Source organism: Rhinoderma darwinii, chromosome 1 (assembly GCF_050947455.1).
Source record: "Rhinoderma darwinii isolate aRhiDar2 chromosome 1, aRhiDar2.hap1, whole genome shotgun sequence".
Lineage (NCBI taxonomy): Eukaryota > Metazoa > Chordata > Amphibia > Anura > Rhinodermatidae > Rhinoderma > Rhinoderma darwinii.
In genome coordinates, this window is record NC_134687.1 from 644,519,840 (window position 1) to 644,536,874 (window position 17,035).

The 17,035-nt window shown below is 41.3% G+C and overlaps 1 protein-coding gene across 1 annotated transcript in view; it reads left to right on the forward strand.

The window, feature by feature from the left end:
- Positions 1 to 17,035, forward strand: part of LOC142676927 (uncharacterized) — an 80,262-nt gene that overhangs the window by 19,472 nt on the left and 43,755 nt on the right. Inside the window, 1 exon segment of the mRNA XM_075847242.1 lies at positions 9,032 to 10,948. Within this exon segment, the coding sequence (XP_075703357.1) occupies positions 9,032 to 10,948 (1,917 nt within the window).

Sequence of the window (17,035 nt, forward strand, 5' to 3'; positions counted from 1 at the left end):
GCACGTAGCAGGGCTCAGAAGGAATGGACCACCATTTAGCCTACTGGAGCTTTTCTGAAGCCACTAAGGTACCAGTGCATTTGAAATCCCCGAGAAGTGACCCCGTTTTAAAAACGACACTCCTTAAAGGGAATGTGTTGCCAGCAAAACATGTTGTGTTTTTTTTTAGTTAAACAATTAGTGTGTAGGTGATTAAACATTGTTCTAATTTTTTTTATTTTTTTCACTTGTCAGGAAATATTATAAATTGGATTCAATTTATAATATTTCCCAGCACTGGTCACTAGATGGAGCAATTCCCAAAATTGCAGCATTGCATGTGGTAAAGCAACCACATTGCTTTATGCTGCAAAATTGGGAAAAAATCCCTCGCTCTAGTGAGCTCTCAGAATCCCCCCCTCCTTTATCCTGGCTAGTGCCGGGAGAAACGAGGGGTTTGAACGGTCTAACCTCCTACACTGTGTGTCGCCATTTTTTGAGCTAACACACAGTGTAGAAGGTTTACATACACTAGTAAACACACAGTATAACACTTACATACACAGAAATCACTTACCTGCTCCAGTCGCCGCCGCTCCCTCCGGTCCGTCCGCTCCGTCTGCTGCCGCTGCTCCATGTGCACAAGTCCGGAACCGCGACCGCATGTAGTAATCTTACTGTCCGGCCGCGACTTCTGGTCCACAGGAAAATGGCGCCGGACGGCGCGCATTTCAAATTGGACTGTGTGGGAGCGGCGCATGCGCCGTTCCCACACACACAGCGTACACCATAGTGGATGGAACGGGCCCCGTTCGCATTCCCTATGGGACTGGAGCTGCCGTATTCCATGTCTGTATGTGTCGTTAATCGACACAAACAGAAATGGAAAAAAAAATGGCAGCCCCCATAGGGAAGAAAAAGTGTAAAAATAGAAAAAAAGTAACACACAAACACACATAAATATAAACGTTTTTAATAAAACCCTAACATAAAACTGATATAAAAAAAATAATTTTGGTGACACTGTTCCTTTAAGGCATTCATCTAGAGGTGTAGTGAGCATTTTGACCCCACAGGTACTGTGTAAAAGATAATGCGCAGCAGATGGTGCAGAGTGAGATTTGCAATTTTCTGTACATATATGCTATTTCAGTGTCCGATATATTGTGCAGAGCATGTGCCACTGGAGACATACACCCCATAAACTGTAATGTGGGTTCTCCCGGGTAAGGCAATATCCTACATGTGGCTGCTGCCTGGGCACACGGCAGGGCTCAGAAGGGAAAGATGAGGGGGATAAGCTGTGCGGAGTGCATCAGGGTAATTAAAACTGGAGTAAAACACTCTTTCATACAGAGCCCTGGTTTTTCGGGACACATGTCACATTGATATATTGTGTCCTTCCTTATCTCCCTCTTTGAGCAGACTTTGCACCTCTTTTGACTTTTTCACTTCTTGCCAGTTTGGGGAACTACTCCTGGAAAATGTTGCCCTGGTACTATGCGTGTGGCCTCGCTTCCAGAGTGTCCCCCCTTCCTGGTCCCTAAAGATTAGGTTCTTGATAACCACCTCTTGAAATTCCAGGAAGTTCCCCTCTGGCCTGCACATCGATGTAGCACGTACGCATTGTACAATGCCATCTGTATGATGTGCACGGCCAGCTTTTTATACCACACCCTCGGTTTCCGCATGGCATTGTAGGGCTTCAGTACTTGATCTGACAAGTCCATCCCTCCCATGTACCTATTGTAGTCCAGGATGCAGTCTGGTTTGGGGGGACTCTATACTGGTACTTCGTACAGATACATGGGCACTGGTGTGGCCATGTATTGGTGTCAATACAAGGACATCTCTCATATGTTGCTGCTAGAATGTGCCCTGCTCTCACCCCTTCTGAGTGTTTGCCCAAGCAGAGTCTTAGGGAGGCCTCTCAGATTTTTTTTCTAGCAGTGCTGCATGCCACGGTGCTTCTGGTAGCGAGGCACTTGAAGAGTGGGATGCTGGTTTAAAAATTATCCAGGTAGAGATGGTAACCCTGGTCCAGCAGTGGGTGCACCAAATCCCACACAATTTTTGCGTTCACTCCCAGTAAGGGGGGCGGCATTCTGGGGGCTAACTAATGGTGTCCTTCCCTTCTTAAATCCTAAATTTCTAAGTATACCCTGATGCACTCTCGCACAACTTATACATCTTCACGCCATACCTTGCCCTTTTACTAGGCAGGTACTGGCGGAATTGAAGCCTCCCTTTAAATTGTACCAGGGACTCATCAACAGAAATACACTTCTCGGGGGTGTATGCTTGGGCAAACCCGGCACTGAAATGGTCTCAGTTTATACAAACTGTCAAATCTGGTGTCATCTCAGGATGGGCACTGCTCATTATCAGCATAATGTAAGAAGCAAAGTATTGCCTCATAACACATCCTGAACATGACCATGCGGTACATCGGGGTGTGGTATAAGATGTCTGTACTCCAGTAGGTCCTAATGGATGGCTTTTTCAGAAGCCCCATGTTCAAGTGCAGTCCCCAGAATATGCCTAACTCTGCTGCGTCTACAGGAGTCCTCCTGTGGGATTGGGCATAAAATGATGTGGGGTTCTTTGTTATATACTGTTGGCCATATATATTTGTCTGGGACACCATAAGCTCTATAAATTCATCCGTGAAAGAGAACTTGAAAAAGTCCATCTCATTGAGCCCTGCCGTATTAGATTTTATCCTTGGGCTGCCCGTGTACTCAGGGATTTGGGGCTCATAATTGTCTGGTGTGGTGGTCCAAATGGGGTCACTTCGCTCGGGGGTTTCAACTGTGGTGGTGGTCCTGGGCTGTCTCCTAGGGGGTCCCTCTTCATCGCTGGATGAGGAGGTTGACAAATAAGAGAGTCTAGCGATCCGACGAGTCTGTGTCAGAGGCAAGAAACGCATAGGCCTCTTCGCCAGAAAATGACCTTTGGGACATCTTTATTATTTATGTGCTTAGAAACGTTTAAATTGTGTGCTTAGACAAGTGTATTGTGTATACAGCAAAAAAAATAAAAATTGAGTAAACTTGATCAGAACAAAATAAAAGTATACTTCCCTAACTAGAAGCAATAGACTGTTTAAAAAAATTTTTGTTTTTTTGTTTTTATGGAACGAGTGGACTTCCCTGACACTAAACCTAACTAGGGCGAGGGTTCCGAACACTAAACCTAACTAGATTTTCTGTGAACTTCCCTGACACTAAACCAAACTACGGCGATGATTCCCTGACACTAAACCTAACTAGTTTATTCCGAGCTTCGCTGACGCTAAACCTAACTACGGTGACATTAAATTCCCTGACGCTATACCCAACGATTCCCTGACACTAACAACTGATTTTATTTGTACTCTACAGTGATGGATCCCTAACGCTAAACCTAACTACAGTGATGGATCCCTACCACTAAACCTAACTACGGTGACGGATTCCTGACGCTAAATTCCCTGACGCTATACCTAACTACGCTTTTTGACGGTTCCCTGACAATAACTAACCCTAATACTAAACTAAATTGTCTACACTACCTAGCTGCTAACTTTTTAAACTAAACTTTTTTTTTTTAAATAGTTTTTATTATATTGTTTAAAGAAAAGAAAAAGAAAAAAGAATCCCCAGGGACCAAGAAATGTGGCCCTGAAGACCCAAAAGTGGTCAGTGATAGAGATCACTGACCAAAAACGTGGGTGACAAGGGGAACACAAGGACAGGAGTGGGAAGTGGCTAGAAGGTGGGAAAAGCAAAAAAAAATAAAGTAATATATTGTTTTTTTCTAACTACTCTGCACTGACTCTCTCCACACCTAACTAACTCCAACAGAGAGCGGGTGTGGCAGGATCTGAGGTCAGAGCAGGAAATAATGAATGTGATCGCTGCTACTGGTCGGTCGTCACTGACCAACCAATAGCAGCGATTGCGGAGGCGGGACCACTACAATTGGGGGTCCTGGAAACAGCAGGCATCACAGCTCGATGAAACGACAGGGGAAAATGGCGATGCATTTTCCCCAGGACGTACTATTCTGTCACTGAGCGCTAACGATGTGCTCCTCACGACGGACCAGTACGTCGTGGAGCACGAAGTGGTTAACCCCAACGTTGCCATTATGTGAGGGGAAATGATGAAGTGACTTATTATTAATGTGATGCACAGGGTGTTATGAAATTAGAACCTCTATGTGCTTCACATTAATAGTAATAAACCCCATCATGCACCTCACACATTAACCCAATGTTGTCCATTATGACTGAGCGAGGTACTTGATGGAATCTCTTACTATAATGGGCAACATTAGGTTAATCTGTGAGGGAATTGATGGGGTTAATTACTATTCCATAGTAATGTTTTCACATGGCTGTGTTTGGTCCGTGATATATGGACTGTATGTCACAGGCATTTCCTGGACCGAACACCGTTCATCAAGCCGGGCTCCTAGCATCAGTTATCTATGATGATAGGAGTCACTGCCTCCCCGTGGGAAACCTGAAAACATGGTTACAGTACAGGACGGTTTTCCCGTGGGGAGGCAGTGATAGCTAACTGATGCTAGGAGCCCGGCTACCTGAACGGTGTTCAGTCCAGGAAATGCGGGCGACATTAAAATAAAACAAAGAATGCTGAAAATCGCTTTTTCCTATATTTAGCAGTAAAAATTATGTAACTTAGTACAGTAAATTTTTTCAACCCCGAAACCTCGGAAAAAATAAAAAAATTCTCCCATATAAAACAATTACGCTATGGAGAAAAAAATAGAAACAAAGCGCACATCGTGCATGAACCTGTATAATCACGGTGAAAGAAAGGTGGTCAAATGTACTGACCTGGTAATGTTATGCTAGGAGCATAACATCCCAAAATGTCCTTATAAGAGCCGGTTGCAGCCACAGTTTCCGATCCGGAGGTTTTGGGAACAAAACTCCGCTGAACTAATCCAGTAGAAGGAAAAAGGAACAAAAGGACAGAAAAATCCAAGGGCGCAGCCGTGTGAAGATAATAAGATTTTAATTATACATAACAACAGCAAAATATGCGTTTCGAAGCCGTACCGGCCTCTTCGTCAGGTCAAAGTACAAGTAATTAGTGCAAGATGATTCACTGCTTATATAGCCCAAAAAAACGAATGACTACTGGGTTAGGTTATAGGTCAAACAGAGGGCAGGTTACGGCAAATCATTATGTTCACAAGAAACACAACAAATGATTTAAAAACACATTAAAAATGGTCTTATGGTCTTTTCTATTATGGACTGAATAGTGGGTTCTAGGTGTTTTTTATGTTTTTTAGGTACATTTTTAATGTGTTTTTAAATCTTTTGTTGTGTTTCTTGTTAACATAATGATTTGCCGTAACCTGCCCTCTGTTTGACCTATAACCTAACCCAGTAGTCATTCGTTTTTTTGGGCTATATAAGCAGTGAATCCTCTTGGACTAATTACTTGTACTTTGACCTGACGATGAGGCCGGTACGGCTTCGAAACGCATATTTTGCTGTTATGTACAATTAAAATGTTATTTTCTTCACACGGCTGCGCCCTTGGATTTTTCCGTCCTTTTGTTCCTTTTTCCTTCTACTGGACCCATATAAAACAAGGCCTCATACACCTGTGTAAAATAGCTGGTCATTAAAGCTTTTTTCCCACGAGAGACATTTATGACACATCCACAGGATATGTCAGATAGATGCGGGTCCCACCTCTGGCACCCGCACCTATCTCCAGAACGGGCCCCCTAAACCCCGTTCAGCCGCTGTGTTTTGCGGCTGAATAAGGAGTTTTCGACCATGAAAGCGTTATATTGTCGTGAGTTACGTAAACAGCGTAACTCTCTAAACTACGCTCTTTCCGTATCTCCAATAGTAGTGCATGGCAGTTACAGAAGCAGCGTAGCATGCAAGCTACCCTGTTTCCGTAACTATAATTAAGTTCTATGCGACTTACGAAAACTGTAGCTCCGCAAGTTACGCTGTTTACGGAACTCACGACCATATAACGTTTTTCATGGTCGGAAAACACCTCATTCAGCCGCAACACACAGTGACTGAACGGGGATTAGGGGGCCCCGTTCTGGAGATAGGTGCGGGTGCCAGATGTGGGACCCGCATCTATCTGACATTTATGACATATCCTGTGGATGTGTCATAAATGTCTCTCGTGGGAAAACACCTTTAAGGCCTTTTCAGGCCTTGTCATTAAGGGGTTAAAGGCCCCATGTAGTAATGCCTGTTATACCTTCGGTATGTCTTAGCCCCTTCCCGCCTCACCAATTTTTCAGTTTTTCATTTAAGTTTTTCCCTCCCTGACCGGCCATAGCTTTTTTTTTTATTTTTCTGCCAAAATAGCCTTATGAGGGATTGATTTATTGATTTTTGTGGGGCGAGTTGTAGTTTTCACCAAATAAGGTACTGGGAAACTGGAAAAAAATTATTTGTGGGCTGAATTGGGGAAAAAAAAATAATTTTTAGAAGTATTGTTTTTATGGTGTTCAGCATCCGGTAAAAACAACATGTTCTCTTTATTCTGTGGGTCAAGATGGCAGACCTCATTAGGCCCCTAGGCTGCCATGACAACCATCGACACCGCGCGCTCGCAGAGGGACGAGGCGAAGTGTTTGTCATAGTGGGCCCCATCCCTCTCTTTCTAATGGCTTAAATGTCTTTGACTTCAGCTTCTAAGGGTTAAACGAGTGGGATCGGACTTATTTCCGATCCCGCTCGTTGCACTGAATTGTAAAAACAAGGCTTTTAAATATCTGTCGACTTGGGCTGTAATATGCAGCCGACACATGCAGCAAATCGCTCAAAAACAAGGGCTTTAAATATCTGTCGACTTGGGCTGTATAATGACATTGCGTTTGAAACCGCACCAAAAAAAAGATTAATGCATTAAAAAATGTGTATGTGTTTTTACTGTGATTTACTGCGGTTCTTGCAGGTCTCCATTAAGCATGGCATCTAAGGGGTTAAACTGGTGTAATCCAAGTGACCTTAGTGAGTACTGCATAGCCGACACCCACTTAGTATGGAGCGTGCTTAGCCTGTGACGCTTTAATGCTTGTCACATACATGTAGCAGCCCAATCGCTCGGTCAGCAAGCTTAAACTTACAACGTGTGTGTGTGTGTGTGTGTGTGTGTGTGTGTATATATATATATATATATATATATATGTGTGTACACACACAGTGGGCAGTCCTCAACCGGTTGAGCATCATTTTAGGAGTCAATGGAAATTGAAAATCACATACATTTTGGTGATTTCCTTTGTACTTTGTAGTTTATTTGGTTCTACCATTCCAAATCCCCAAACAATAACAGCTGAGAAGAAAGATCCTCATTATAGTTCTATGTTTAATATGAGGCTGGGACAAAAATTATTAGGAAACACACAAGGTCCCCATGACAACTCTGCACACAAGTCACAGGAGGACATGTTTTCTTCAGGATATTTTCGTAGTACAACCTTAGGCTGAAATATCAAGCAATGAGATCTCCGCTATAATCTACTGTACACTAAATAGCACTTTTGGATCATGCCTTTAAATGGACTAACTTTTTAAACAACTTGTGGTAATCTAATAGTATACCTGATATATATTAACTTTGTCATTTACTTTGTCTACTGTTATGACTTAGCTTTTTTTATCCATGAAAATTTTATGTGAAGTTATTGCCACTAGGTGAAAGACATATGGACGCTGCTGCTTAAAGAAGTCTATGGATAAGGTAGGGGAAGCAAGAGGAGGGAGCAGTAGCACAAAGGCACAGCTCTGCTCTGTCTGCGCATTTTATAGAAGACATTATAGCAGTTAGACTCCACCCACTACCTCATGGAAAACTGAGAATTAAATATAGAGCCTGCAAAGGGAAAACTGCTACAAGAATGCCAGATACAAGTCACGTAATGGCCAGAAATGGTGTTATTTCTCCTGTACACTCACATACATTATTCTGAAAAGTCCTCTAAAAATTAGGTACGCTTTAAGGGTCTTTAAGACCTTTTCAAAGTGGGTTTAAAGATGTGGTTTCTTTATATTGGATTAAATAAAAACAGATCAATGATTATTAGGAAGCACCTATTTTAACCAGTTGCTGTCTGCCCAGAGACTATAAATGTCCTGGTGGTCCACACCTATCTTTGCAAGCACGTTTTGAAACCTCCAGCAGAGTTTTCTCCTCTCTGTCTCTAACACTCCATCAGAATTAAAAATATCACTTATTTCATTACACAATATTGAAGCCCTATATGCTCTGAGAAAAACAAGACCAAATAAATATAGGTTGGGAGAGAAATAGAACAACAATTTGCTATTAAATTGTCAGATTACTAAAACTTGAATGAGGCCACTTCGTTTCATTATGTTCACGTTATCAGTACTTAATAGGACCCTCTTTCCCCTGAATTCTTAGTGGAATTATATAACATTGGAAACCTTTATTACAGGTTCTGATTATTAACATCACTCATTTATTCCACTGCATCCTAAAGATGATCTATAAAATTAAGATCTGGTGACTGTTTAGCCATTCGGATATACAGACCTCATTGTCATGCCAATAAATTCAGCCTGAAATGTGTGCTTTGTCTCATGACACATTATCTTGTTAAATGTAGACTGTGGCCACTATTAGATTCTGTAACAATATTAAGTAAAGATGTATGTCTAATTAGTATTTAAAGGGACAAATGTGTTGGTAGAGAAAATGCTTCATTGCCAGACAAGGTTCTGCTTTTCATGTCAAGCTTTATGTAATAAATTATAAGTGGAGGACTGAGTGTAGACCAGAATCCTGGACTTTGTCATGGATTTTTGTCTAAAGTGTTATACAAAGGCTGGAATCCCACATATCGTTTTTTAACTGAAGCCAGGAGTGAATTCAAAAGAAATGGCTTAAACTTCTTCCTGCTCGATCCACTTCTGACTTTGGCTCAAAACACTGCATGCGTGTTTCCAACCTAATATGAATGTAATAAATTTTTCAACTTTTCTATTTTGAAACAAAATGATAAAACAAATTTTTAATCCTAACAGAATATCCCAGTAAGAACTCTGAGGGAAACTTCACATTATTGCTAAATTATAAAGTAGAAGATGAAGATATCATCCAGCACTCCTCAGGAGAAAACCTAATTATCCTTAATGTACATCCAGGACTTCACAGTAAAGATCTATCATATAATTTCACTAATCATGAGGAACCTTCTACTGCACAATCACAGATTGTTCCCACAAGTAGAGCTCAGAAATGGGGTAAAAGGTTTCAATGTGGTAAACAGTTCACAAAAAGCACAGGTCTTTTTGCAAAAAAAAGAATTCTCACAGGGGAGAAGCCATATTCAGAATATGGGAAATGTTTTACAGATAAATCAGATCTTGTTCTACATGAGAAAAGTCACACAGGAGAGAAGCCATATTCATGTTCAGAATGTGGGAAATGTTTTACAGAAAAATCAAGTCTTGTTAAACATCAGAGAATTCACACAGGAGAGAAGCTATATTCATGTTCAGAATGTGGGAAATGTTTTACAGAAAAATCAAGTCTTGTTAAACATGAGAGAATTCACACAGGAGAGAAGCTATATTCATGTTCAGAATGTGGCAAATGTTTTACAGAAAAATCAAGTCTTGTTAAACATAAGAGAATTCACACAGGAGAGAAGCCGTATTCATGTTCAGAATGTGGGAAATGTTTTACAGAAAAATCAAGTCTTGTTAAACATCAGAGAATTCATACAGGAGAGAAGCCGTATTCATGTTCAGAATGTGGGAAATGTTTTACCTATAAATCACATCTTGTTATACATGAGAGAAGTCACACAGGAGAGAAGCCGTATTCATGTTCAGAATGTGGGAAATGTTTTACAGATACATCAAGTCTTGCTAAGCATAGGAGAATTCATACAGGAGAGAAGCCATATTCATGTTCAGAATGTGAAAAATGTTTTACAGAGATATCAAGTCTTATTATACATAAGAGAAGTCACACAGGAGAGAAATCATATTCATGTCCAGAATGTGGGAAATGTTTTGCAGAAAAATCAAGTCTTGTTAAACACGAGAGAACGCACACAGGAGAGAAGCCATATTCATGTCCAGAATGTGGGAAATGTTTTGCAAAAAAATCAAGTCTTGTTAGACACGAGAGAATTCACACAGGGGAGAAGCCGTATTCATGTTCAGAATGTGGAATTTTTTTTAGAGATAAATCAAGTCTTATTGTACATAAGAGAAGTCACACAGGAGAGAAGCCATATTCATGTCCAGAATGTGGGAAATGTTTTACAGAAAAATCAAGTCTTGTTAAACATCAGAGAATTCACACAGGAGAGAAGCCGTATTCATGTTCAGAATGTGGGAAATGTTTTACAGATACATCAAGTCTTGCTAAGCATAGGAGAATTCATACAGGAGAGAAGCCATATTCATGTTCAGAATGTGAAAAATGTTTTACAGAGATATCAAGTCTTATTATACATAAGAGAAGTCACACAGGAGAGAAATCATATTCATGTCCAGAATGTGGGAAATGTTTTGCAGAAAAATCAAGTCTTGTTAAACACGAGAGAACGCACACAGGAGAGAAGCCATACTCCTGTCCAGAATGTGGGAAATGTTTTGCAAAAAAATCAAGTCTTGTTAGACACGAGAGAATTCACACAGGGGAGAAGCCGTATTCATGTTCAGAATGTGGATTTTTTTTTAGAGATAAATCAAGTCTTATTGTACATAAGAGAAGTCACACAGGAGAGAAGCCATATTCATGTCCAGAATGTGGGAAATGTTTTACAGATATATCAAGTCTTGCTAAGCATCGGAGAATTCATACAGGAGAGAAGCCATATTCATGTTCAGAATGTGAAAAATGTTTTACAGAGATATCAAGTCTTATGGTACATAAGAGAAGTCACACAGGAGAGAAGCCATATTCATATTCAGAATGTGGGAAATGTTTTACTAATAAAGGCAAACTTCGGGCACATCAGAGAAGTCCCACAGGGGAGATGCCATTTTGATGTTCTATTTGTGGAAGATGTTTTACAAAGAAGTTCAATTTTGGAATTCCTAAGAGAATTCACGAGGAGTAGAAACTATAATCTCGTTTGGAATGTGGGACATGCTATAAGAGAAAAAAAACTATTTTAAGCACATCAGATTATTCACAGACAGTATACAGCCAATAACAGTGTTTGTCTATTTTTCTGGGTGGAATTAGCCTAGATCTGTCAAATACCCAAATTATGTTTACCTGTGGTTTAACTGAGCTTGTAATACAACATTTGACTTAGATTCCAATTACCCATACTATATCAGCAGCGTCTTTCCAGAGGTCCAGTTTGTTAACCCTAATCTTGAGGTCAACTGTGACCAGGATCTATGAAGGAAAAGTATTGTGGATATAAGGAAGAAAAGAAGAGCCTTGTTTACTTACAAAGCAGAGAAGCTGAATTGTCGCCATGAACCTTGCTTTTTATTACTGTATTCATAAATCCCCCCACAGTGTAGGAGAATGCAGAGTGACAGTAAGGACAATGTAAACGTTTTGTTTTTAACATTTATAGACTTTTTTTTATTTTTGACTTTCATTAAAACAGTATAAAAAGGTGACGGTGATGGAATCGAACAAAAATACACTAACAAATTAACTTTGCAATTGAATAAAATAAAAGTTCACAAATCCTTTTTCCATAGAAGGAAATGTCATAAGTGTATTTATCACTACCTTAAAGACCTTGAATTCGAATCAGTGTCAACGGCCCCGAAATCACGCCCATATGTGGTGACGAATGGCCACACAATTTTTCTGGTAATACCACAATATTTACCGGCTAAACCGTGTGTCAATTTGTCACCTATGTGGGTATGGTTGAGGCTGCTGCTCCATCTGTTCTTACCGTCAGGGTAGATTCACTTGCGGCAGATTTGTAAAATAAATATCTGAAGTTAAATATTGTTTCATACATTTGAGTGGGGTTCTTTTTGCAGCATGCACATAGATTCTGAAATCACCATTTAGATGAATAGGACAGCCACGGCCATTTCTGACACAAAACTGCTATTTGTGAGCTGGAATCACACATGCAGTTTGGCTCAAAGAAACGCATGAAAACTGCACCTCAAAGCCGGAAGTGGATCCAGCCTGAAATAGGAGTATAAGTCCTTCATTTATATTTCCCATTTATTTTTAATAGACTATTGGTTTTGACAAAAAAATCTCCATGTGTGATTCCAGCCTTAGAGAGGATCTAGGAGGAACGTGCCCCATTTAAACATCTGACGTTTGGTTTGCCCCTTCTTGTTGAAATGTGTGGTATCACCATGCTGTGATCCAGAGCGCTCTGAAGCCTTCAGAAAGGTTATGGATGCCTATGATTCAGGAAAGGGAAGATGGCAAAACTATAAGGGTATGTTCATACTGAGTTTTTGCAGGCAGAAAATTGTGCCTAGGAAAATCAGCTCTGTTTTTTTTAAGTGGTTTTGCACAACATGCGTTTTTTTGCCACGTCTTTTTGCAGCTGTTTTTTAATAGCTATCTTTAACAGGAAGATGGAGTAACCGCGAGCGTTTTTTGACGAAAAACGTGGCAAAAAAAGCGTTTTATTTCCATCTCCCATTGATTTCAATGGGATTTTTGAAGCGGGAAAACACCTCAAGATAGGGCATGTTCGCATTCACTATGGTGTTGTATATGCCGTATTCCATCTTTGTATGTGTCGTTAATCGACACATACAGAGATGGAAAAAAAATGCCAGCCCCATAGAGAAGTAAAAGTAAGAACAAAGTAAAAAGAACATGAGAACACAAATAAATAAAATGTATGTTAATATCATATTAAAAGCAATATGATTAAAAAAAAATATTTCATGACACCTTCCCTTTAAGGAAGAAAATTTACAATAATGAGATAGAGAAGTAAGAAAGTAAGAGAGGCATGTGTGAATGGCCCCATTGAAATCAATGGGTCCATGTGCTGTGCGTTGTTTCAACGCACAGCACACGGACGTGATTCATGCTCGTGTGAATAGCGCTTTATTTTCTTACTTTTCTATCTCAGTATTGTAACTTTTCTTCCTTTAATAAAGCTTTAGCTTAATTTCACTGTGAGACAAGAGAGTTTGTTTGAGATTTCCTTATCAGGAGGAAGAAGGATCGGGTGTGGAATTTCAATATTCCGGATTGTTTTGTTAGTAGATAAGTCAGTATCCGAGGATTCTGGCGGCTTTCTCCCTATTGAAAACACCTGCACACCCGACCGAGCGTTCATTTATATGGAGGAGGGAAGGAACGATGGTTCACCTGACAGCTATCTAGAGTGTATGGCCGGCTTTAGATTAGTAGTTCACAAAACTAAGATCTAAACTAATCAGCTATAACATTAAAATCACCTGCCTAATATTGTGTAGGCGCTGCCAAACCAGCTCTGACCCATCGAGGCATGGACTCCACAAGACCTCCGAAGGTGTTTTGTTGTATCTGGCCCCATGACCTTAGCAGAAGATCCTTCGAGTCCTGTAAGTTATGAGTTGCGGCCTCCCTAGATCCGACTTGTTTTTCCTCAGGTCAAGGAAACCATTGAATACTATGGCTGAGCAGGGAGCCGTCAACGCCCCGCCGTCTACTCTGATAGGCAACTTTAGGCCTGAGGCTTTCAAGGCACAGCGTGCTCAACACAGCTAGTCAACATAGAAGTGTAGAGAGAAGGGTTGGATATATGGACAGATATACAGTAGTCATGTATTTATACAGAGAAAAAAGAACGGAGCACTCAAAGTAATCAATACATGAACATGCAACGTTTCAACCCTGTCAGGGTGTTTCTCAAGCATGTATTCAGTCACTGTGTGTTTCCTTCAGATGGATCCAGTAGGAGAAATCCACCAGAAAGATGTCCCAGTCCTCTGTATTCCCAGGACTGTCCAGAGGGAAATCACAATGTCCCAGGGAATCATCAGGTAGATGAAGCTGAGCTCTATACCAGATCTATATAGGGGGTGTGGACCTTTTTGTTCCTGCGGTCATAGATGTGGTCATAGATTTTGGTGGTTTGTTACGTTGATCTGTTAGATTCTTTGCACTCTCTGCTGTATTGTACTGAATTATTACATCTGTGAAATCAGGGGGAAGATCTGACTAATATTAAAATGGAGGATGAAACGGAAGAAGACGAGCGGGTGAGGGGCGATCAACCGTGTAAGAGTGAAGTGGAGGAGGAAATACCAGTAGGTGTTACCACAGGTAAGTAATAATGAATTTAGAAAGTGAATTGTGAGGTTTGTTAAGGTGAGGTTCCTCCTTAGTTCTACATTGCTGTAACACTTCAGACTAGGGATGCACGCTGCATCGAAATTTCGATACTATTTGGATGTACAGGGGCAAACCGTTCAATACTGTCAATTTATGTATTTCGGCTGCACAGCTTAGTATTGAAATGAATGAAGAGAACATAGTGCATGCACTGTACAGCGCCCACAATGTTTTCTTCCTTCAGTGACCGCCCCGCTCGTCATTAGTGCCGGCCGTGTCACCGAAGAAGGGAGAAACGCTCCTCGTTTCTTTCTCAACTGCCACGAATGATAATCTGAGTATGTAAGAAGGGGGAGTGAGGGGAATGTTGCGAATGGCACAGGTAGTGGTTTCCTGATGACGTGCCAGTGTGGCTTGCGCCACCAGTGTGGAATCAGGACCGCGCTACAGTGTAGTGATAGGCTAGCCCCGGGCAGGTATTAGTTAGAGCAGAGCAAAATCTTGAAATAAAGGCACTAGTATTTTTTGCAGCCGGCATTGAGGAACATTGGGGTTAATGTGACACACATTAACCCCTTAAGGACTCATTTGGGCCTTAAGGCTCAGAGCACAATTTTTATATCTGACATATTTCACTTTATGTGGTAATAACTTCGGAATGCTTTTACCTATCCAAACGATTCTGAGACTGTTTTCTCGTGAGACATTGGACTTTATGTTAGTGGTAAAATTTGGTCGATACATTGAATGTTTATTTGTGAATAATAGCCAAATTGACAGAAATTTTTTAAAACTTAGCATATTTTTTAAGTTCAATGTATCTGCTTGTAAGGCAGACGATTACACCTCTCAAAATAGTCACCAATTAACATTTCTGAAAAGTCTACTTTAGATTGGCATCATTTTTTGAACATTATTTTATTTCTCAAGGACGTTACAAGGCTTAGAACATAACCAGCAATTTCTCATATTTTCATAAAAATTTCAAAAGCCTTTTTTTTTAGTACTAGTTCAGTACTGAAGTGGCTTTGAGGGGCTTCTCTATTATAAACCCCCACAAAACACCCCATTTTAAATACTAGACCCCACAAAGTATTCAAAACAGCATTTACAAAGGTTCTTAACCCTTTAGGCATCTCACAGGAGTTAAGGTAAAGTGGAGGTGAAATTTGTGCAAATTTCATTTTTCTTGTAGAAATTACATTTTAATCAATATTTTTTTTTGTAACATAGAAGATTTTCTCATGGAAACACTACTAAATATGTATTGGCCAGATTCTGCAGTTTTTAGAGATGTCCCACATGTGACTCTAGTGTACTGGTGGACTAAAACACAAGCCCCAGAAGCAAAAAAGCACCTAGTGCATTTTGGGGCCTCTTTTTTTTTAATTAGAATATTTTAGGCACCATGCTAGGTTTGAAGAGGTCTTATGGTGCCAAAATTGTAGTAATTTATTTATGGGTGTTGTAGCCATTTTGACTCCACAGTTTCTTCACAGAACTTATTTGAATTGGGCTGTGAATTTAAAAAAATATATTTTTTTCCAATAATATGTAGTTTTGACTCAAAATTTCTTATTTTCACAAGGAATAAAATACCCCATCCTGAATGCGGCAATACCCCATTTGTGGTGATAAACTGCCGTTTGGGAACATGGGAGGGCTCAGAAGGGAAGGAGTGCTATGCGTTCTTTGGAGTCTAGATTGGTTTTCAGGTGCCATGTCGCATTTGCAAAGTCCCAGAACAGTTGAAACCCCCGAGAAGTGACCCCATTTTAAAAACTACACCCCTTAAGACATTCATATAGAGGTGTAGTGAGCATTTTGACCCCACAGGTATTGTGTAAAACAGGGGTCTCAAGCATGCGGCCGCTGAAGCTGTCATCTGCGGCCCTCAGGACACAGAGCCGCTAGTATAGGCTCTGCTCCGGTACTCTGTGGAATCCCCTGACATCGCTGTCCATATATGGACAGTGTTCTCAGGGGCTTCCCCAGAGCGGAGTCCTGGGCAGAGCTCTAGTATAGGCTCTGCTCCGGCACTCTATGGAATCCCCTGACATCGCTGTCCATATATGGACAGTGTTGTCAGGGTCTTCCCCAGAGCAGAGTCCCGGGCAGAGCGCTAGTATAGGCTCTGCTCCGGCACTCTGTGGAATCCCCTGACATCGCTGTCCATATATGGACACGCGATGTCTGGCAGAGGCGGAGTCCCGGGAAGAACGCTAGTATAGGCTCTGTGCCGGGACTCTGTGGAATTCCCTGACATCGTTGTCCTTATATGCACAGTGATGTCACGGAATTCCACAGTGTTGTCAGGGTTTTCCCCAGAGCGGAGTCCCGGACAGAGCGCTAGTAAAGGCTCTGCTCCGGCACTCTGTGGAATCACCCGACATCGCTATCCATATATGGGCACGCGATGTCTGGCAGAGCCGGAGTCCCGGGCAGAGCGCTGCTATAGGCTCTGCTCCGGGACTCTGTTGAATTCCCTGACATCGCTGTCGATATATGGACAGCGAAGTCAGGGAATTCCACAGTGTTGTCAGGATCTTCCCCTGGAGCAGAGTCCCGGGGAGAGCGCTAGTAAAGGCTCTGCTCCGGCATTCTGTAGAATCCCCTGACACCGCTGTCCATATATGGACACACGATGTCTGGGGCTCACCCAGAGCTGGACAGTGATGCCGGGAGCACAGCTGGAGTCCCAGGAGGAGTGTTCCTAGCGTTCTGCCTTGGACTCCAGCTCTGGGGTTACCCCTGACATCTCTGGTCATATATGTATGGACAGTGATATCGGG